We start from the raw sequence: 22,521 nt of genomic DNA on the forward strand, positions 1-22,521 counted from the left end.
CTCTGCTATTAGCTTACATTATGTCCACAGAGGCTACTTGCTTCCTCCAACAATAGCAATATTACTTAGTGGTCTAACAGAAAGAACGCCAGCTCGGCGTCCTCCTTGGTCTCTTCGCCTCTGCTATTAGCTTACATTATGTCCACAGAGGCTACTTGTTTCCTCCAACAACGTCTTCTTCGGTCTCTTCGCCTCTGCTATTAGCTTACATTATGTCCACAGAGGCTACTTGTTTCCTCCAACCACGTCTTCTTCGGTCTCTTCACCTCTGCTATTAGCTTACATTATGTCCACAGAGGCTACTTGCTTCCTCCAACAATAGCAATATTACTTAGTGGTCTAACAGAAAGAACGCCAGCTCGGCGTCCTCCTTGGTCTCTTCACCTCTGCTATTAGCTTACATTATGTCCACAGAGGCTACTTGTTTCCTCCAACAACGTCTTCTTCGGTCTCTTCACCTCTGCTATTAGCTTACATTATGTCCACAGAGGCTACTTGCTTCCTCCAACAATAGCAATATTACTTAGTGGTCTAACAGAAAGAACGCCAGCTCGGCATCCTCCTTGGTCTCTTCGCCTCTGCTATTAGCTTACATTATGTCCACAGAGGCTCATCCTTGCTTCCTCCAACAACGTCCTCTTCGGTCTCTTCACCTCTGCTATTAGCTTACATTATGTCCACAGAGGCTACTTGTTTCCTCCAACAACGTCTTCTTCGGTCTCTTCACCTCTGCTATTAGCTTACATTATGTCCACAGAGGCTACTTGCTTCCTCCAACAACGTCTTCTTCGGTCTCTTCACCTCTGCTATTAGCTTACATTATGTCCACAGAAGCTCATCCTTGCTTCCTCCAACAACGTCCTCTTCGGTCTCTTCACCTCTGCTATTAGCTTACATTATGTCCACAGAGGCTACTTGTTTCCTCCAACCACGTCTTCTTCGGTCTCTTCACCTCTGCTATTAGCTTACATTATGTCCACAGAGGCTACTTGTTTCCTCCAACAACTTCTTCTTCGGTCTCTTCACCTCTGCTATTAGCTTACATTATGTCCACAGAGGCTACTTGCTTCCTCCAACAACGTCCTCTTCGGTCTCTTCACCTCTGCTATTAGCTTACATTATGTCCACAGAGGCTCATCCTTGCTTCCTCCAACAACGTCTTCTTCGGCCTCTTCGCAGCCTCTGCCATGATCTTCATACGGCGAATACCCAGCTAGCTTCTTCCAAAGAACTCACGTTGTACATTAAATACTTTTTGCTTCGTCTTATAGATTGCTTTCTAAAGCGTCATGTCGGAGCCATGAAATAATAATAATGAATTACATTTATATATATAGCGCTTTATCATAGATACTCAAAGTGCTTCACAGTGAAGTGGGGGGGACTCACCTCAACCACCACCAATGTGTAGCACCCACCTGGGTGATGCACGGCAGCCATTTAGCGGCAGAACGCTCACCACACATCAGCTTGAGGCAGAGAATTACTGCGGGGGATGATTAGATGGCCAAATGGTGAAAGCCAGGTTGGGAATTGTGCCATGGCACCGAGGAACCCCCTACTCTTTGCAACAAGTGCCATGGGACCTTTAATGACCACAATGAGTCAGGAACTCGTGTTTACATCTCATCCGAAGGACAACATCTCCTACAGTGCAGTGTCCATCTCTGCACTGGGGCATTAGGTTCTTATTATTAGGACCAGAGGGAACACTACCCCCTACTGGCCCTACTGGCCAAGCCCAAACCTGCTTAGCTTCGGTCAATCAGCAGTAGCAGTGTTTACATTGATATTACTTCTGTTATGATAAATGTCCTGCCCGGGATTCCAGTGTTACATAGTGCAGTAGCAAGCACTTGGAGCCTATTAATGGTAATGACAGAGACACCATTCACCAGTCAGTGTATCATCAAAATGAATTTGAAGCTCTTATTTTAAAATAAAATAATAACTACTTAATAATGTTGCTTTAAAGTACAGAAAATTTAATGCCCCGCTTTATATCTTTTTTAGCGAACGGCATTATTGGTTTCTGCCAGCCTTTATTAACCCTAACACACACTTATATTACAGACGGGCCTTTATTCTTAGGTTTCCTTATTAAAGTTTGGATATTTTAACATATTTTACTGAGAAGCCTCCGTGTTATCTGATCTGCTACTTATTGGCAACTTAACACCTCTGAAAGAATGGCTAAGTACAGGCAATTGATATTAAACTCCGAGGAGCAGCAGGGTATGACATGCCACGGTTGTACTGATGGAATTAATGCTGTGGAAATGTACATTATGCTGAATTTCCCATGTGAGCCATTAGGCCTATAGTTCAGGTGATCTCACCTCCCTCAGTGTTTACCTGTCTTTTATTAGGGACCACTTTCAGTTGTCCATGCTGGCTTTTAGTTGACTGCCATTATTTGAATACCAGCTTTTATTCAAGAAGTTACGCCATGACTCTATCTGACACCATAACTGTGCAGAAGAGGGACGAACAACAATGAGTAGAAAATCATGAAATAAGAATGTTTTAAGTGCCAAGCAACACCAATGATACACAGAACAAATTGGGGGTGGGGGAGTCATTCATCACAATGCCTTTCAAACCCCCCCCACGCCCACTATGGCGCCCCGGTTGCAGCTAAAGAGCAGAGCTTTCTGCGTTCCTTAATCAGTCTCCCTCTGTAGACTGTTTCCCTGTGGTAATGTGTCATTTCTTAGAACGTGTTAGCAGCTTGAGTGGATTCCTATCAATTATAGTTCATAGGAAGTGCAGTTGTCTGTGCCGTCAAGCTTCTTTCTATACTGGAGTTCCAGTATCCATTTAGCTGTTAGTATAATGAGGCACATCAGCAATGTAGTAGTAGTAGTACTAGTGTACATGTCTTTTTGGTCCATCAGTACTATTTAAGAGTGACACTTGCTCTCACTCACAACACACACACTGACAACATGTAACACAACATAACTTACAGTATTTATTTGGATAAATTAGGAAGGCTTTTACCACAGTGGCAAGTGCAGGACGCCTAGACACTGATTCATTAGTTAAAAAGCGCCCTAATAAATTCTCCACTTTTAATGTTTCATAGCACTATTAAAAGGCGTACCATGCTCGCACAGCCCTGTTTCCCATTACAGCTTTCAATAAATGTCAATCGGCACTCAGTGTAAATGGGAAGAGGAGGGGAGGGGGGGGGGGGGGGGGGGGGGGGGGGGGGGGGGGGGGGGCGACAGACTTTTCAGCCTTCCTTTCAAAGCCTTCCTAATAGCACGTAAATACTTATTAGGCATTGTGTGCCGGCGCTTTAGAGGAGTGAGGCACTTTGTTCCAGAGTTGCCCGGGCTTAAGTTAATGAATAGAGCTGCTATTTGACTGAGGCTAATTCACATCGCTCAGCAGAAGCGGTTCCATATCAATCTATATCAGTTACACAGGGACTTTCAAAGATGAAGGGGGAACTGCTAGTGAGCTAGGGAGGAAAAAAAAAAAAAAAAAAGAGATAAGCCTTTTAGAAAGCGTGAGAAGACAAAGTAGGAGCCTCAGAGAATTTCCTAGCTCCTATTCAGATTGTTTAGGTTCAAGACTTTCCAGAAGAAGCTATGACAATAATTCAGTAATGGCTGAATGAATGATAGACAGCACAAAAAAAAAAAAACTGTAACCTGACGGACTCTGTACAGCAGAATCAAAACAATCTTCCAGGGATATTTATTCACCGTTTTGTTTTTTTCCCTTCCCAGGAAATGAGCTCCCTGGAGACATTTGCATCCAATTACGCCATCTTAAATACTCCCAATAAATGGGAGACCTAGCAATACCCAAGCAGTAGGACTGGTCCTGAAACTGATTTATCCATCTCACAGATGCCTTAGATTTTTCAACTGTCTTTTGATCCTGGAGTGCAAACACTCCTCATTCTCATTCTTACAAATACTAACCATAACACTGCACTAAATTTGCAAACCCAATACAACAGATATAAGCAAGTCAAGTCATTGTTGTAATACAATATGGCACCGTTTTCCAGCTCCATGCTGCCCTTGACTTTCTTTGGTTTGTATCTTTAATAATGAATTTCTCGGAATATTGCATGTGGTGTCTTGACAAACCTGCTCCGACTGACCTAAATTGGTCTTTCTCTATTGTATTATACACAACATGTGATTTTGCACTAATCATGTACACTTTATTTCTCTTTTTGCAATAAATAAATATTCAGATTATTCCGACACTCACACCTCCCTTTCCAAGCGTGCAGGAGAAGCTACGGTGGCCGACACACTCTGACGGCTCTTGTGCTGAATAATATGTGTGGGCCTCCATTTGTCCAAATTTCTCTTCTTTTCTTACTTCTAATAAACCAGTCGACTACTACTATTAACAACATTACGTGTTGTTGTTCTTCTTCTTCGTACGTATTCAACATAGTGACAAAAGTTGCTCTGTAGCGCTGTTTGTCCGTTCAGGCTACTGTAGAAACATGGCGGCACAGCATGGCGACTTCCATGCAAGAGGACCCGCGGCGTATGTAGACAGAAATGGCTCATTCTACAGAAAGAATCAAACAGCTCCTTGTTATCTGATCCAAAGTTTAGCATAGTCAATTTGTTTTCTCCCGCTGAATCTTTTTCACTCTGCTGAATTCATCTCTTCATCTTCTTGAATTCAGTATGAGCTGCTATGGGAACCCGGCTTCCATCCATTTTCTCCAGTTATTAATAATCCTCACCTTGGAAACGTGAACATAGTGGTTGTGGCGGTTGCTTGCTGTCCCCTGTGGTTGGCTTGTCAATTGCGTGATACTGAAATATTGCAGTTATTGTGACAGCCCTCCCCAGGATGCTACAGTCCCTACACCTCTTTGTCTAAGATGTTTTTCATCTTTGTGGTCAGCTGTGTTTGTCCACAAGTTACTCAGACTACTAAGACTTAAAGGGATGTAGTTGATGTGAGAAATAAATTTTAGGTTGCAGATTCTTGGTAACTAAGTCTTGGTCACAGGGATTGTGGGTAAACAGTGAGTAGTAATTAAAGTGTGCTTGTCTACAATAAACGTCTGCGAGCATGTAGGTGAGATTTTAACACAGACCGATGGATGAGACGATAGGGGTATGGGGACATCTTTGATGCTATATACACATTTACATTTCCTTTTGTCAGCTCAAGGAAGAGCCATTGACTGTAAGCTAATACTCCAGATGTGATTTGCAATTTACCATTGGCTGTTTGTTGAGCATGCGTGTGTTTGATAAGTACCAATTTTCTTGTTTCTTGTTATGGACAGTTCCAACTAACATATCTGGAACCTGTTCTAGTCATGTGGCCCCAGGTTCCTTTGACTTTCAAATACTACAGCATTGAAGCCCTGGAGGATTAAAGCTTCAAGAAAGCATGTCTACTGACACACAGAAAAAAGCAAACCTAAATCTTAATTAACATTTAATTGGCACTTTAAGACTCACTTAATTGACATAGACAACTGTATAACTTCGACCCGTGGAGCGAATCATCTCCACCCAGCTGATGCGACACCAGCGTACACCATGATAGGTCTCATGCTGTAAGTTGTAGCTGGTAGAGTTTTGCAATATAAACATCTAGAAACTGAAGCTAGACTTGCTCTGTTTGAAGTTTACAGGTGGATTTGTGTTTCAGTTAGTTTCGGTTTCCAACCGGTCTGAAGGGGAAACAACCAGCGAAGCAATAACGTAAAGCACACTAGAGTATAGGACAGGCAGACTTTAAATTTTTTTCTTGACATGTCAGAGACCACAGATATGAGAGTTGGATTCTGAACATGCAGAAAGTTTTGAAGATGAGCAGAAAAGCTGCTGAAACACAGGAGCTATTAAAGTCCAGGAGTTTCTAACTGAATTAAAATGAGTTAACGTGTCATTGAGGTGAAAAGATGCCACGTGAACATTTAGAGAGGTTACTTCCCCAAACAAAAGACTCGAAAGAGGACGGAAGACTAAATCATGCTGCACGTGTGCTGACTCAGCAGGTATGTTATTAAATGAGAAAAGTTGATCTACAGGGGGAAACCTGAAAGCAACACAGAAAGCCTGAGAGCTGCACTGCATTAGATTCTGTTGTAGTGTTAAATGTCGCCTGCAACCTGAAATTTGTGTTTCCCTTTAGATCAGTGGTTCTGCGCCCACATCCCTTATCCAAGTCCCTTATTTGCCCTGAATATTGTTGATTATTATTATTATTGTTGCTGTTACTATTGTTATTAGTGGGGGTTCGTGAGGTCCTCCCCCAGAAAGTTTTGAGCATCAAAGACTTATTTCTACATTTCTGCCCCAATGTCTGCCTTTTCTGCACCAATTTATGGTGGAAATGTTTTTATTTATATAAAAGGAAACTCAAACTTCAGGTGGCAATTCAAAAATTTCTTCCTTTCAAAATCAACTTATTTAAAATCATCCCTGCAGAGTCAACACACATGATCTAGTCTTCCCTCCTCTTTTGTGTCTTTGGGGAAGTAACTTCTTTAAATGTGCATGTGGCGCCTTTTCACCTCAGTGATAAATTCATTCCTTTTAATTCATTTATTGACTGGACTTTAATGATGTGAGGTTTTCTGCTCATGTTCAAAATGTTCTGCACATTCAGAAACTCTCCCTCATGTGTGTCTTCTCTGACAAGTCGAGGTGAGGTGGGTCCCCTTCACAGTACTCGCAGGTGTTGCATCAGGTGCTGGATGCTGGTCGAAGTTGCTTTCAGGGGAAGTCCGACAGCGGAAATCCCTCTTGTAAATGTGTAACCACGGTGATAACAAGGCGTTCACCGTGTTTTGCTCAGAGAGACAAACGCTTTTCCACGGTAATACCAAGAAAGAGATTTCAATTTTTCCGATCATACTCTGACTTCCCATTCCCGTGAAGGCAGCACGGAGCTGCGCCACAAGTAGCTGATAGAAACACTGAAGAGAGAAAGAGTTACAATACACCGTGTCGTCCGGTCGCTATGGAGTAAACTGGCAGGTTTTAATGTTGCAAACCACAGCTTTCTTGCCCCCCATGAGCCTCTCAACGCCCCCTTTTCCAAAATATTGCTTCCAGCGCCCCTCGTCATCCTGTGAATGGCCCCCGTTGAGAAACACTGCTTTAGATAAATAAAAACATTTCCATCATAAATTGGTACAGAAAGAATCAGAGGGCTGGAAATTAATTCTTAGAATGCTCAAACTTTTTATAGAATTTAGCATTGAAAATTCATTATAAATTGTGTTAACATCCCGTATCAAAATCATGTCTCGTCTCGTCTCATGAGCTCAGTGTCTCGTCACACTCCTACTAGTAGGTAGAAAAAGATCTAGAGAAAAAGGAAGGAAGCCATTCACATAAGCACTGCTCATATATACAAAATGCTGTTTGACTATACAACGCTCTCTGTGGACACGTCCTTGTGCCTAATGGAAGGATTAATAGTCAAATCCTCAAAGATCACCCTGACGGGGATTGAAATTGACAAGCATTGGAGAGACCTCAGCACTCACACACACTCACACACACCTGAGCCAGTATCGCAAACTGGGAACAACAAGAGCAACGGTGTAGATGTGATTAAACCATCCGTTTATCAATTTGTCATGGCACAAGACACAGACTTCCATCCACAAACAGTCAATTACACACACACACACACACACACACACACACACACACACAAAAGCTGGATCTTATTTATTATGATGTTCATTAGCATGAGTGACGGGAAGGTTAACAGAGGTGAGCAGTTACACTAGTCTCCTGGAGTGTGACAAAATGCTTCCGAGGTTTATGGGGATCGTACTTTAGGGCCATCATCAACAAAAGGCCTGATTTGGAGAAGAAGGGGTGACCTTTTGCACTGCTGCATCTTCACTAGTGATGCAGTAATGATGGATTACAGAGCCCACTTTGGCAGACAGGATGGGAGCAGAGCCTTTCAAAGACAATAATGCGTGTGAAGCATTCTCCGTCCTCCTGCCGTACCTCTTCCCCAAAGGCCGGAGCAGACAGAGCTCTCTGCTTTTCCAACCTGCTGCCCTCTAATATGGCCCAGTGGTAGCTGGGTAAAGCCAGGGGGAATGCCTGTACCAGTATGAGTGTGGGTTTGTCAGTCAAGGTGTCAGTCAGACTGACGGGTCATTGTGTGGACTGACAGCCGGCTGAGAGCTACAGCACTTCCATTAAGAAGGAACATCACTCACTGGCCTTTACAGCCACAGTACTCTCCTGCTCGCTGACACTAACAGGGACTGTAGGTACCCCCAGGGCATCAGGCAAGGTCAGCAGACATGCAGGCAAGTCCTGTTGTTCATACAAATGTACTTAAAAATACTGAGACATTGATATGCAGAGCTGATAAAGTAATCCCTTGCTGGCGTTGGAGACCCATTATATTTTCTCAGCTCTAAAGCCTGGACTCTGCTTACGGAGTCCATTTGGGTTCAGCTTTAAACAATCAATTAATAACCATTTTGATTAACTACAACTCAAAGGACCAATTGAAATGTGTTTTCTGAGAAAGCAAGGGACATAAAAACACACATAATACAGACAACAATGTTCTACGTGATGACCATCTATATTGTTCACCTGCCAAAGCCCTAAATAAACTTCAATATATCCAATATATCAACTCTGCTGCCCGCCACAGCACCCGTGAACACATCCCCGCCTGTCCTCCAGAATCTTCCCTGGCTCCCTGTTCCCCAACGCGTTCAGTACAAAATCCTCCTCCTCACGCATAAAGCCCTCCATAACAAGGCCCCTTCCTACCTCACAGACCTGCTCCACCACCACGATCCCTCCAGTAACCTCCGCTCTTCTGACACTAACCTCCTCTCACCTCAAATCAGGACCAAGCACCGTACCTGGGGCCTCAGAGCTTTCACCATCGCACCCCCCCTCCCTGTGAAACTCCTTACCCATACACCTCCCAGATTGCAGCGACATGGACTCTTTCAGATCGCTTATCAAAACCCATCTATTACACCTGCTGCTGTTTGTTATTTTGTTATTTAGATGGTCGCCCCTTTGCTCTTCTGTTCATATATATTTTATATTATGCTATTTATGTTTTTAGTCTGTTTTAAATGTACATAACTTCTGCTTTTACCTGTAAAGTGTCTTTGAGTGTCCTGAAAAGAGCTATAGAAATAAAATGTATTATTTTTATTATTATTACTATTACAATAACAGCATGTACTGTATTGTTCTAAAAGCTGGCAGTACACCAGAGTTGTTGTTGTTGATCTTAAACGGGCAGAGACATTGCACAACGGATGCCTTACAAGATCACAACCCCAGGAAAACTAAATGTGAGGACATCATCACTGAAATAAGACAGAGGTGACCGTGATGGATTTGACTAAGCTGTCCTGACTTTGGAAATGTCACTGGCTGTCTTAAGAACAACACAGTAATCTAACACACACACACACACACACACACACAGTGGCTCCTACCTCATCTAGTTCAGAGATGTAGATAGGCTTCTCTTCAAACCCGATAGGCATGGGGTCGTTGGGTGGGATCTCCACCTCTTCATACATCTTACTGTTCTCCCTGCGGATTCCTTCGGGTAGAAGCATCTGAATGTCACACACACACACACACACACACACACACACACAGAAATGAAGAAAACCCAGACCTCACACATGACCTCAAAGAACTAAGATAACATACCTGAATTTTAAAACACATAAAACTTGGAAAGTCCTTGTGAAAAGTTACAAAATAAAAACGTTTGTTAATTGCCATATTGTTAATGCTTCCTTAAAAGTACATAGCAGATCAAACAGTACTAATTAAATCTGTGTAATAAATCCCAAAATTCAATAATGCCACATATTATGAGGTTTTGATTAAACTTTTCCTTTGGTAACCTCACCTTAGCTCCTCCAACAAACGCAGGCGTCTTCGCGGCCTCTGCATAGCTGTCGTAGACATTGGGATATCGAATACGTTCATAAACTCTTTCTCTGCTCAGTATAGGTTCACGTCGTGCAGTCAGCAGGGCCTGCTCCCTGTGCAAGCACACACACACAAGACACATGGAACAGGAACAATTCAGAAAAAACAGCAACTGCAAATAAAAGGTGATTCATACAGTAAAACTAAGTACTTCAAGGTGAGGAGAAAGACAAAAGTAAATGACAGTCTTCTGTCAAATTAAAGGAAGAACAGAATAAACGGCAATGTCATTTCGACAAAAACATCTGCACAATGTCACATCTGCAACCACGTGGTTCCATACGTGAACCCTCAGAGCCATCGCTATTTTTGCTTTAGAATAATAGTTGATGATTGAAATGAAGAGGCACAGATGCGAGGCATTATGTTCCTTCCTAAAGTGGCTTACCTCTCTGCTAATCTTTTTCTTCACATTGGGCTGGATTTGGCCGTGCTAAGTTTTTAATTAAACAGATCGCTGCTCTTTCCCCCCCCCCCCACCCCAACTCTTCTGAAATTAAACTTTCTGAAAAATCCTGTACAAAGTAAGACGTGAGAAGCTGAAGCATCGCTGTGTTTTTTTTTTTTATGAAGCTCCAGCCAAGTTGTCATGAAAAATGCAGAAGCGTGTCGGTTTCAGTGTGGATACCAACAGCACAGGAGGAGACGAACAGACAAAGAAAAAAGACAAATAAGGGCAAAAGGACCAAGAGAAGATGGGAGAGATGACATACCGCTGGGCCCTCATCTCTCTGGGGTCGAAGGTCATGGCAGCATCTGAGGAGTCGCTGTCATCTGTTCCTTTGCCTCTCTTCCTCTCCCTCTTCTCCTCTCTGCGGTACATCTTCATCATCTGTTTCTCCTGCTCTGACTGTATGGTCACCTGACATCCATAGATGGGCTTGGTCACTTCTCCGCTGACCTTTCGGCTCACGTCTGGAGGAAATGCAAGGCCCAAACATATAGAAATATAGAAAATAAAAGGCAAAACGCTACTACATCAAAGGTCTTCCTGGACTGGATCAAATTATCTCCGTCTTTAAATGGAAGGTCCATGGAAAATAATGCAAACAAGATATGCAGTATGTGATACCATTAAGTCAATTAATATCCGAGTCCCAAACAGCCGCCTACCTCCTTTACTGGCCTGGTGTGGGAACACATTTTGACAAATAAACGCAGGTCTCCATTAAACGCCTGGTCTGGTTTTTATAGAAGTTCTTTGGATGCATAAAACCTCTTAAACCCAGAGGGGTCGCCGCTTTAGCTGCTTCTGAGCTGCTCAGATCGTTGATACAAATATTAATGTTTTACCGTATGATCAATATGTCAGTATGAACATGCTGCACATCGTTAGATTCTCCACAATTCAATCGTTCACTTCATTTAACAAAAACAACGAGCCCCAAAATCTGATTCTTATAGATTTACCGCTGTATTTGATATTATTTGAGTACAGTAATATTCACACTGTTTCAAATAAATAAACTGTTTCATTAGTATCTTATTTCAGTTTTGTGTGAAAGAAATTAAAGGCCTGTCCCAAATACAGGCAGCGTCAATTCAGTGATTTTAGCAAATAAAAGCCCAGGCTATTAATCAAAGTTTTACGGTATACTAGTAACAGTAAGACAAACATCAGGACACTTTGGGAGCTGACCCGTGTGGACTGGGTAGCTAAGTATCCCAGAATACTTAATAACGATGGAGGAGATTTTGAGATTTTTTTTTCATCCTAGGACTACTATTATGTCACTTCATTAAGTTTGGATATTTAAGAAAGTAACGATCAGCGATGCAAGGACCCGCCGGCCAGGTGACACCAGCTGGTACCTCAGCTGCTTGCAATGACTGAACAGTAACCTGAGAGAACAAATGAAGTACTCAAGTACATAAAAATAAGTCATACAATTAGAATAATTCATAAGCTTGAATTGCTCATTTATTACTCAGTTATAGTTCTGTCCCCGTGATCCATACTTTAAAGGATCCAAGCATAGATTATATCATTTCTGATATTGCAGTTGTGGTTTTCAGGCCCTGATGCAGACAGCATGAAAGAGTATTTATCGCTGGATGAACAAAACAGTTTGTTCTCATTGAGAAAACAACATCAAGTCAGCCAGTATCAGTAAAAACTGATTCATATTTCAGCAGTAACCTTGATAGTCCATTGATATCAGATGCAGGAGCATGTGGCATTGCACGGGTTAACGTTCCCCATTGCAGCATCTCTGTTTGAGGCACAACAGCTCAATAAAAGGCAGAATTGCTCTTGAAAACAGATGAGATCTGATGATTGCACCGCGGGCTGGGCTGATTGACTGAATGATTTCTTCTTTATCTCATCTAGCGGCTCTACCTGCTGCACAGCCTCCCTCTCGTTCTAGCAGCTCCCCTCTTCCTGTCACTCTTATCCTCCCTCCCATTACCTCTCCAACTCCCAAACCCTTTCACTCTGTCTCTCTCCATGCACCAATTCCTCTGTCTAAACCATTCCCCATCCTTTACTTTGCCTCTCTCTGGGAGCCATTGTGCCTTGTTATGTGTCTCCAACAGTGATTGCCTCCAAATCTCCAGGATTCTCATTTCCTCAAGCGATCATGGTGCCATAATCACTGTGAAGAGCATCGCCAAGATGGATTTTACTTGTTTACAAGATGGTTTTAAGGTGTTTTACACGTTTGAAACTGTAGTCTTTAAAATCAATATAGGATTTTCAAGAACAGTCAACATTTAGAAGTGATTTTAAAGACTAAGAGTCTGAAACTGTGTTACTACAAAAACCCCAATAATTTCAATTTTATAATTTATTGTTAGCAAGATATTTGATTTGAAAAAAAAAAAAAGACTGTCCAAACTAAAAAGGGAAACCCATTTAAAAAGTTCAAGTAGATAATATGTTGTGTATGAACTTGTCAAATGGAGATAAATATTCTAGTTATTCTCATGCCAGCAAACTGACATATAATGTCTTTAATACACAATGCACTAGTAGTGTGTAAGTAAACATTTGAGATTTTGAGTGTCACTTTGTGCCGTATAAAGAAAAATGTCACAAGATTGATCATCAGCGCATTAGAGTGTGAGTAATGAATTAAACTATTGAATGGTATAGCCGCTGGCCATTTAACCTTCCACAAGTTCTAGTTATCGACCTGCAGTATCCGACAGGTGTGGCATATCAACATGCTGATTAAACAGCACGGCGCTGTTGCCGACTATTGGATGTCCATTTCTCCAACATAAACTGCCTCCAGAGTCACTTTAGAGTTGCAGGGATGTGGCATCCAGCGTCGTCAGTTGCCGCCCCTAACCAAGAACACTGCACAGCCGCTGAAGAGGACAGGGACACGCTTCAACAAGCCGCAAGTCAATCTCTTTTCAACTATATGCCGGGCAACGTTCCACTAACCATTTTGGGGGGTCTTTTTGACCAACTAGTGTGGTTTAATTGCTTCAATATAAAGCGCTCACACATTTAATCCAATATAGTTATTGTGAAAAAAGTGTTTAAAGAACATTGCAAATCAGTAATGAATTCTATAAATTACCAAAGCACTTCAGCTGGAGTTGGGAGTTTGTACTTGAGCAGCAGAGAAAAGCTTCTGTTCTGATCATGGCCTGGGGAAATTGTCTAAAACGCTTGTCAGAGAAACACTGGAATCATCTTTAAATTCATGACAGAACCATTTGCTAAGGCACATCAAGTCTGGGAAACTGATTTCTGCAAAGTTTTCTACACATATTCCTCGACACCTACTGTACCACACTTGAACAGATAAAGAAATATGCTTAATGACCCAGTCAAAGGCATTTGCACACACAAACACAAACACTCAATGGGAGGCTCTTTCCACCAGGTTGGAGCTGTCAGCGTCCCACCAGGTTCCACCTCTCGGTGTGTCTCCTTGCTGATTTAGAGAAGGCTAGACAACACAGCTCAAACTTTGAAATAGCTTTCCCTCTTCTAGGGCAGCAACAGTATAATAAACAGGCACAAGTAGTGTTGAAGTTGAGCTACTAATTCAATAGAGTTATAGTTACATCAAAAGTATAAGTGCAAAAGTGCCTATTTACACATCCAGCAGACATGGAGTACATTAAACTTCAATATTAGCATTTCTGGCCACCTGACAAATATAAAGCCAATACTGACACTTCCTTAAAGCTCTGTTTAGGTTTCAACTCCCTAACTCCTGGGTGAGGTAACAGAGGTAAAGCCAGGCGAGGTGAAGAGCTAAAACATTTTATAGAGCTAAGTAGAACTGCAAAATTGGTGACACCTTCCTTTTGTTTGAGCATACAAAATAACTAAAAGAAAGCTTTTTGTCTGTGCTTCTGCATCCTGCTTTTTCTTGTTTGCAGATTTATTTATTTTTTTACTTCTATAAAAGTACCGGGGAAGAATAAACTTATTTGGACATAGTTAATCTCTGTAGGTCTATAAAAGATAAATATCCCCCCCATAAGGCTGCATCCTTCAGATTCGGTTTGGTACTGCACTGTGTCCTCACTCTGGTGTTCTTGGTCCAAAATGATATTTAAGAATCTGGCACCAGAGAATGTATAGCATTTCTGCTTGAAAAATTACTTAAAAAACGATAAATTAATTATGAAAATATTTGCAGATTAATTTTGTTTCAACTGACTAATCAAGTTATCGATTAATTGGTAAACTCTGTATTGGGCAGCTCTCCATTTCCATAACCCTCTCTATTTCCATTTAATGTAGGTTTCTATAAGTTAACAGTCCACCATGCAGTTTAACTGTGTTGCTCTGTGTACAGTGAGGTCGACGCTACGACTCACAGCATGAGGTTAGAATCAGCAGAACATTTCGGGGCAGCCATATTATAACATATTATAATATGTCGATGTGATTGTAGTTTCGCCAGAAATGTCCCCTGATTTTTCCAGCACCTGTTAAAACGATTTGGATGTGTGGACATGTTATCTTTTTAATTGTCCATTCCACATAGCACTGCCTATATCAGCCATTGAAATGTGGAGAGGAGCCACCAAGAGAATCCATTCTTTGATAAACATGCAAGTGCCAAGCTGCAGACTGCAATTTAAAAGCTAATCAGCAAGAGACAGGCATTCCCACTAAATCCCACTCTTCCTGATGGCATGCAAATAGTGGAAAATTTAATCAGCCTTTTTTAACCCTCAGTCATCAAGGCAACACTAATCTCAAAAGCTGTCTAGCAAGTTTAATTTTTAACGCTGATCAAAAGTTCTCAACAATAGGAATAACATCAGCTGAGGTTTGAAGCAGCAACTATTGGTCTAAAATAAAAATGTTTAACTTGCTGTATTTTGTGTGTGGCTAGTTCAGTTACACATTGCCAGTTTAAAGTTAAGCCATACCTATCAAATTATAAATCACAGCTGCCCTATATTATAGACACAGATTTGTGTAAAACATGTCATCCTGCCAGGTTAGAGTATGAGGTTAGAGGCAGAGGGAAAGTGCGGTACATTTTCTATTTCTACCAGCTTATTTCTTATTTGACCATTTTAATTGTACTTTATTCTCCACCTTATTTTAGTGTTTTCCCCTTTAGTTCTCTTTTCCCCCCCACTCACCTACACCTCTGCTGCAAACACATCGGCCGGTCTCTCTCTCCCCGAATGTGTCTGCTCTGCTCACTTTCTCTATCAGCAGTACATTTTATAAAGTTGCTGAAAATACACAGAACTTGGATTTTTTCACTCACTATACCAATCAGCTGCAGATTCTCCGCACGTAGATGAAGCTTGTTAACAACATAGCCTATCAAAACGAACCCAACGGGATACCTAACGGATGACACCTGCACTCGTAACGTAATAGATAATAATTCTGTTTGTCTGCAAAATGCACATCGCGGTTCTGTTTCAAGACACATATAATATTCTCGGCACAACACTGATGAAGGAGCTGGGGCTCCTTCTCTTCAGCAAGTTTTCCTCATGCCACTGCACTCACACATGCGCACTGACGACCCAGGGTTAGGGTTACAATTCACACACTTTAAAAACATTAATTGGAAGTTTTTTTTCTGTTTACGTGTTTATTTACAGCGTTAAACGTATTGTAATAGGCTGTATATTAACTTATAGGGAGAAAACTGGTAGTTCTATGTGAAATCAGACATTTAGCACCCCCATATCGCATTAATGGCGTGATCCTTGTTTCGCTGCGAAGCTTCGACTGTGAGATTGAAAGGTCTTCATGATCTGCCTTTTCAGAGAGGTTGTTTGTACCGTGCACATTCTATCGGTTTTAGTTCTACGGCTCATTGACACAGCCAAAGTTGTTTTCTCAGTCAAATCTAAAGTTCCACATGTCCCCCAGCTGCTCTGTCTCAACTCTATATATGAATTACAGAGATAGTGTTAAAGTAACCTCTAATCGTGGCTAACTAGCTGCCGTTATTATCATTGAACAAAATTATCAACACTTTTGTTTTTGCCCCCATTCATCATGGGCTGAACTCAAAGATCTAAGACTTTCTTGTACACAAAAGGCCTATTTCTCTCAAATATTGTTCACAAATCTGTCAAAATCTGTGTTAATAAGCACTTCTCCTTTGCTGAGATAATCCTTCCACCTCTACATGTTTCAGACTTCTCTTTATGCAGAGCAAGAAGGCCTACGTACTTTGTGGTGACATTTTTACATTCAATAAATAGCAAGGTGGAGTTTTCAGCTGGTAAAAAACGGACAGGTGGACACAGGTGTGCTTTAGGCTGGCCACAATAAAAGGCCATGTTGCACTGAGCGCTTCTTTGTTTGGGTCTTGTCGTTTTAAAGCCAAAGTTTCCGATGAATGGCTGAGCAGCTGCCAGTGTTTGTCGTCCTCTCTCCCGTGCGGCCGTGCGCAGCAGATACGTAGTTGCGTTACGTTGTTAGGTTACAGGTAACGCAGGGAGAGGAATAACGGCACGCTCATCAGATGTTTCCTAAAAATAAACATTGTTCACGAGTCCCCCACCTCAAGTCCGAGTCAAGTCTGAAGTCTTTTAAGGAGGAGTCTCAAGTCCAGTCTGAAGTCACTGTGCGTCTGAGTCTTAAACTCGAGTCCCTATCTGTGGTACAGATCCCCGCAAAAATGACACCATGATCACAAATTGTATCCCAACTCGTATCGCAATTGCAATATCAGAACGGGTACCTGCTCACATCAACATCACTGGTGGTCAAAAGCTCCACCGGGTACTATACAATTCCAACACTTCTAATAAGCTACTGCCTCTGAATTTATTTATTAAATGGTAATTATTACATCATGACTGGGATCTTTTGTTGAGGCTGCAAATGCAAATGTCAGTTAACTTTGTTTTAATCAAACTGGCAACATTAATTATTTCACTGTCTAATATACCATCTGAATTAGATGGTATATGCCAATGATTTAACCTAATAAATGAGGAACTAGTCTACACTAATTAAGCTAATGTACTGTTTCACACCCAGCATTAAAATCTATATTTAGGACCTGTGAATTTTAAATTTCTCCAAAAACTCTTAAAGGATGAGTCTGTGTGACTTTAAATAGTTGCTGGGATTATTCTGACAAACCAGGAGCTCTTTCTTCTAATCTTCAGCCACTCTTTGATGTCTACGTTGCATATGGATCAGAAGACAGCTCTGGTAATAAAAAACAATCCATCCTTATCTTTCCACAAATATCTTCAACTACTTACAGCGCCACTCTACACATTAAGGAGGGAAAAAAACAAGAAGAGGAGTCTGCCAGCTTAGGACAAAGGGAAACAGGGTTTTGAAACAACGCTGGATCAGGACGGAGGACAACGTTTGAAGTAAAAAAACAAAAAACAACAAAAAAAAAAAAACATACAGGCATGGAAGGTAGGTACATCAATAGGAGGGCTGCTTTAGTACAGCTCACCATCAAGCCTGCTGAAATACTATCTTATTCAGAATCAATGAACTCAGCGTTAAACTGCCAGGAGAGCTAGTTATCTACATCAAAAACCAGTGTAATCCTATTCTATACAAGAGCCTGTGCTTATTTGGGCCTTAGCAACGCCATGCACGTGTCAGCCCTTTGCTCTATTAGTATGGCATGATATTCTATTATTTCTCTTATTCATGAGAGGTATTAAAGCAGGGACAGAAATAGAGAGCCTGCCCGCAAGGGAGGCTTTAGACTGGTCTTCATCATTCCTGGTAGATGGCATAAAGACGTGAAAGAAATAATGAAGAATTGAGTTGAAGTGAAAGGCCAATCTTTAGGTAATAGCCTTTCAATGGATTCGGCTGCTTCGCTAGCGGTTTAACATCAGGTAATATCTGGACATTTCACAAGCATATCTGTACTACTATTTACGTTGGAAGTGCGTGAGGCCTATGCATGTTAAGGGCAATAATCTAGACCAGTGGTTTTCAAACTTCTTCACATCAAGGACCCCTATACTGACACAAATTAGACCCTCATTTGATAAAATTTGGTCCCAGGGTCCCACTTCTGATAGGACTTTCGCTTTTAGATGTTTTATTACAGAAACCCATGACTAAAGTAGCCACATATTCTTTCATTGTATTATTCATGGATGGAATTATAATAAAATGAAATATTCCCCTTTAGCTGGGGACCCCCTGGAAACCCCCAAGGACCCCGGACCTTACCTAGAGAACCACTGATCTAGACAGACTAATTTTGCTAACATCAATCTGTCCACTGTCGAGATATCTTCAATATCTGAGCATCAGGAAAAATGCGCATCAGTCAAGCTTTATCCTGCACGGCATAACTAATGTTGTCAGTGTTGTACACCAGTTTTAGCATCCTTGCACTAGCTGCGGTTTCTTTTAGGATTCTTTTAGGAAGGCGAGGCATGGGCTAGCACTTTAATATATCAGTGAGCTTTTATCCCACTATGAGCCAAGACACACACTGAGATTCTATGGTATGGCGTTGCTAACTATTCCAAGGTCTAGGCTAAAAACCAAAAGAGAACAAACCTTTGGTGTCAGGGCCCCCACACCCCAAAAGTCTAGCAGAGGAGATCAGGCTCAATTTGTTCCTGGTTTTATCTCACTTCTTAAGACTTACACCAAAAAGCGTTCAATGTGTGATGCGTAATTTATTTCTCCATTATTCGTATGTTGACTTCGTTACATGTATTGGAAAATGCTATACAAATAAAGCTATTGTTGCTGTTGCCAAAGTTTTCCCTCATTTATTAAGAGCTGTACTTTATTGTAATGAATTTGAATATGTTCGAAGTGGTGCATGCGTTATGCAAAATTGTGTTGTGTATGTGGGGAAAAAGAATGTTTTTACATATTACCGTGCAAATCTGATGCTTTTTGTATCTGTTACTTACATATTGTAATAATATTTGGTTACATCCAAAATAGGCATTAAGACACAAACAAAATTTTCAGCGCACAAGACGTAAATGTATAAAGTCAAGATTTGGCATTTCTTGGTTCCTCAAAAATATGTCTAATGTCTTTTATTATACCAACAGCAAGAGAGAAGTGGCCTCACAGTTGAAGAGAGGCCATGTTAAAACAAAGCTAAAATTACTCCAACTTATGCAAGATGAACAGTTTTGGGCACTTCGGTCTTCACCAAACTAAGGGAAAAAATTCAAACAGAATTGGTATGTCATTTGTAACACTCGGGGTGAATTTGCACACGATTAAAATAACCAACCGTGAGCACCATTATTACAAAGCACTGGACATTGTCAGAAGATATCACTCCCATATGCATGGTCTAAACACATTTGTCCAAATTAGATCTGACTCTTCATAGACACCAATCATAGACACAATAGACCTTACAGATAAGCCAGTCCTTATCTCTAAAACCCAGAGCACAGGGGGCACAGAGCAATCTTCCAGGTTCCTGAGATGTGAAAGATGAATACTGATTACAAGATCAAACAATCGGAGAGATCCAGAGAGATAATGATGCTTGATAGCTTTGTTTTGGTTGTGGCAATATCTAAATATGGATTTAGACAGAAGGGTAAAATGGAACAAAGATACACAGTCCCTTCATCCCAAATAAAGCGCTGACAGTGATCATTTTTTTAACCCCTACGTCACAAATCCAGGAGCAGTGGTACGTGTCTGAATTGTTGTTCTCCGTCCTGATGAGAGGGTGGCTTTAGCGGTTTACTCTTAGCAAAAGAAAGATATAGACAAAGACATATCGCTAATGGCAAATTGCCATCAAGGTGCACAATCTGGGGGAAATATCTAATTATTAGTCTGTACTTATACCCTGACTGGTGCTGGAGGCCAAAACAGATATTGTTATTTGAGAGGTGAAGAAAATCTTCCAATATTGCTATTTTAACAAACACAAAACATTGGATCCATTAAAGAAAGAGTGTAAAGGTCCTGATGCTACAACCTTACCTCGTCTAGTATGACCACTAGGGTTGACGTAATTGATTACGTAAATACATCGCTGCTTCCAGTGTGGGATTCTCCCGGACAAGCTCCAGCTACAAGACCGCACCTTCGACCGTCTAAAGTTTGGAGTATTTCGGACAGACACTTAACAACGTGCTGCTCCGTGAGCTCTCTGAACTGGAAACAGCTTCACTGCAGCACAACTGCTGTCCACAAATACGTGAAGCAGCACGAACACGTGAAACGAAAGTATCCCGCAGCACTTTGTCTAGACGGCAGCACCGCAAATCGTGTCACATTATCAGCACGAGGACACGTAGTATTTCTTCATTGCCTTCATGTTAAAAGTAATTTCTGTCCCCCTGCTGTCATGGTAACGCAACGTTACACCGCGAGTCATCTAATGTTTGTTTAACGGCCACGTATGAGCGAGAAAACAGCTGAATCTAATTACAGACAATCTGTGTCTGAACAGTCTGTGAGTCCTTTCAGGTGTTCACTGATGCAGAAATACATTTTATTATCATACTGCATTACTCAATATTGAAATGAATCCATGTCAGAAACATTTCAAGTTTTAAGTAAAGTAGCCTAATTAATGTCTGTTATTGTTATTATCACATTTTGATTCAATTTAAAATTTGACGTTATTGTCATTATTCTAATGTGCTTCATCGGGATGATTGAATAAAATATAGATTTATTGATTAGACATGTTTTTGATATTTATTTTGGATAAATTGGTATGTTAATCGAGTAATAGGCAACTTTTCTTCCTTTAGAATAAACAAAATTAGTCGACTGGAAAAATAATCGATATGTACAGCCCTAATGACCACTAGCTTACAGTGTCTGTCTTATATATCTAGGCTAGTGAGTGGGACATTTTACAGTGGGAAAATAAACATGTTTCTCCTGGTTTACATATGACATACACTCCGATACAGATACAGTATATGTGCTATAAGTTAATATCTTCTGATATATCAGCCCAGCCAATTTATATTTATTTACAAGACTTCAGACTTCATGTGGTGTTTTTTTTAAATCAACATACGTTCATATCTGGTATTCATGACTATTTTAAATAGTCAATACAACTGGAGTTTGTGTTACCATGGAGATGCCCTGTTTGCCATGGGGCTGTCTCACCTGGTGGGTAGCCAGTCCTGTCAGGTGGGATGGTGAGGAGGGAGTCAACAATGGCGGCCCTCCGCAGGAGGAGGGTGGAGATCATCTCCAGCCCCTCCGGGCCCAGCAGCTCAAACAGCTGGAGGGAGAGAGTGGGAGGTAAAAAAAAAAAAAATCAGTAACTTCAAGCCAAAAATACAGTCATCTACAGCAGCAGCAAACATACTGCCACACACACACATCCCAACATGTATACACATCCTATGGCTCCCCAACACCCCCCAACACGCTGCTACTGCCTGGCTGAGCACCTGGTAATTACCATCGCTGGTACAGAATATGCTCTGCCGCTTAGCCTCCCAAACATAGCCACCTGGCACTTAGCAAGTGACAGAAAAACAACAACAAGAAATCCTGTGCACAGCGGCAGCACACAATTAAAAGCATAGTAGAGACAAGGCCGCACAGACTGTCATCACTATTACTGTGAGACAGAAGTGGAAGTGATGATAACGTTTGTGCTCTTTAATTGGAAAATAGTAGACCTGAGGGCCCGGGGTACGTAATTTCAACCTTAAAACAATGCACTATTTTTTTTTCCATCCCCTTCCCGGGTAGGTTTGAGGATGGCGTTACGGTTTGCTCTTTCACTCTGTCCTCCCTTGGGAAGTCAGCACAGCAGGGAGCTAAAACAACAGACGCACTTTGATGTCAGGTCAGCCATAGTCTTTGTTGGGGTTATCTTTGTTCCCTTGGTGGTCTCTTTTATATCTGTTCTAAACTTCTACTGGTCCCTATGAATGTCCCGGTTTCATTACAGTTGAGAGTCCTGTATGTTGAGAGAGGGTGGGAGGTGTTGGAGAGAGCTGGGGTTTTACCTGCTCAAAGGATTTGTTTTTAATGAACTCTCGTAAATTCTGTCCTTGGAGTTGACTGATTAGGTGCGGGTTCCACTGGGATTGAGAGGTGACTTTCTCCTTCAGATGGATTCTACACAGTCCACCATCCTGCAGGCAAGCCCAGTTCTAAAGCATTAACTGTGTAATAACTGAA

General features: G+C 41.4%; 1 protein-coding gene across 1 annotated transcript in view; it reads right to left on the bottom strand.

Annotated features, from left to right (window-relative positions):
- Positions 1 to 21,626, bottom strand: part of ascc3 (activating signal cointegrator 1 complex subunit 3) — a 173,419-nt gene extending 151,793 nt beyond the window's left edge. Inside the window, exons 1-4 of the mRNA XM_046044355.1 lie at positions 21,490 to 21,626; positions 10,685 to 10,886; positions 9,889 to 10,024; positions 9,461 to 9,586 (exon numbers count right to left, since the gene is read on the bottom strand). Coding sequence (XP_045900311.1) covers positions 9,461 to 9,586; positions 9,889 to 10,024; positions 10,685 to 10,886; positions 21,490 to 21,574 — 549 coding nt within the window. The 5' untranslated portion in view covers positions 21,575 to 21,626. The remainder of the gene's footprint in view (positions 1 to 9,460; positions 9,587 to 9,888; positions 10,025 to 10,684; positions 10,887 to 21,489) is intronic.
- Positions 21,627 to 22,521: the final 895 nt, after the last annotated feature.

This window comes from Micropterus dolomieu, linkage group LG03 (assembly GCF_021292245.1).
Source record: "Micropterus dolomieu isolate WLL.071019.BEF.003 ecotype Adirondacks linkage group LG03, ASM2129224v1, whole genome shotgun sequence".
NCBI classification, from domain to species: domain Eukaryota; kingdom Metazoa; phylum Chordata; class Actinopteri; order Centrarchiformes; family Centrarchidae; genus Micropterus; species Micropterus dolomieu.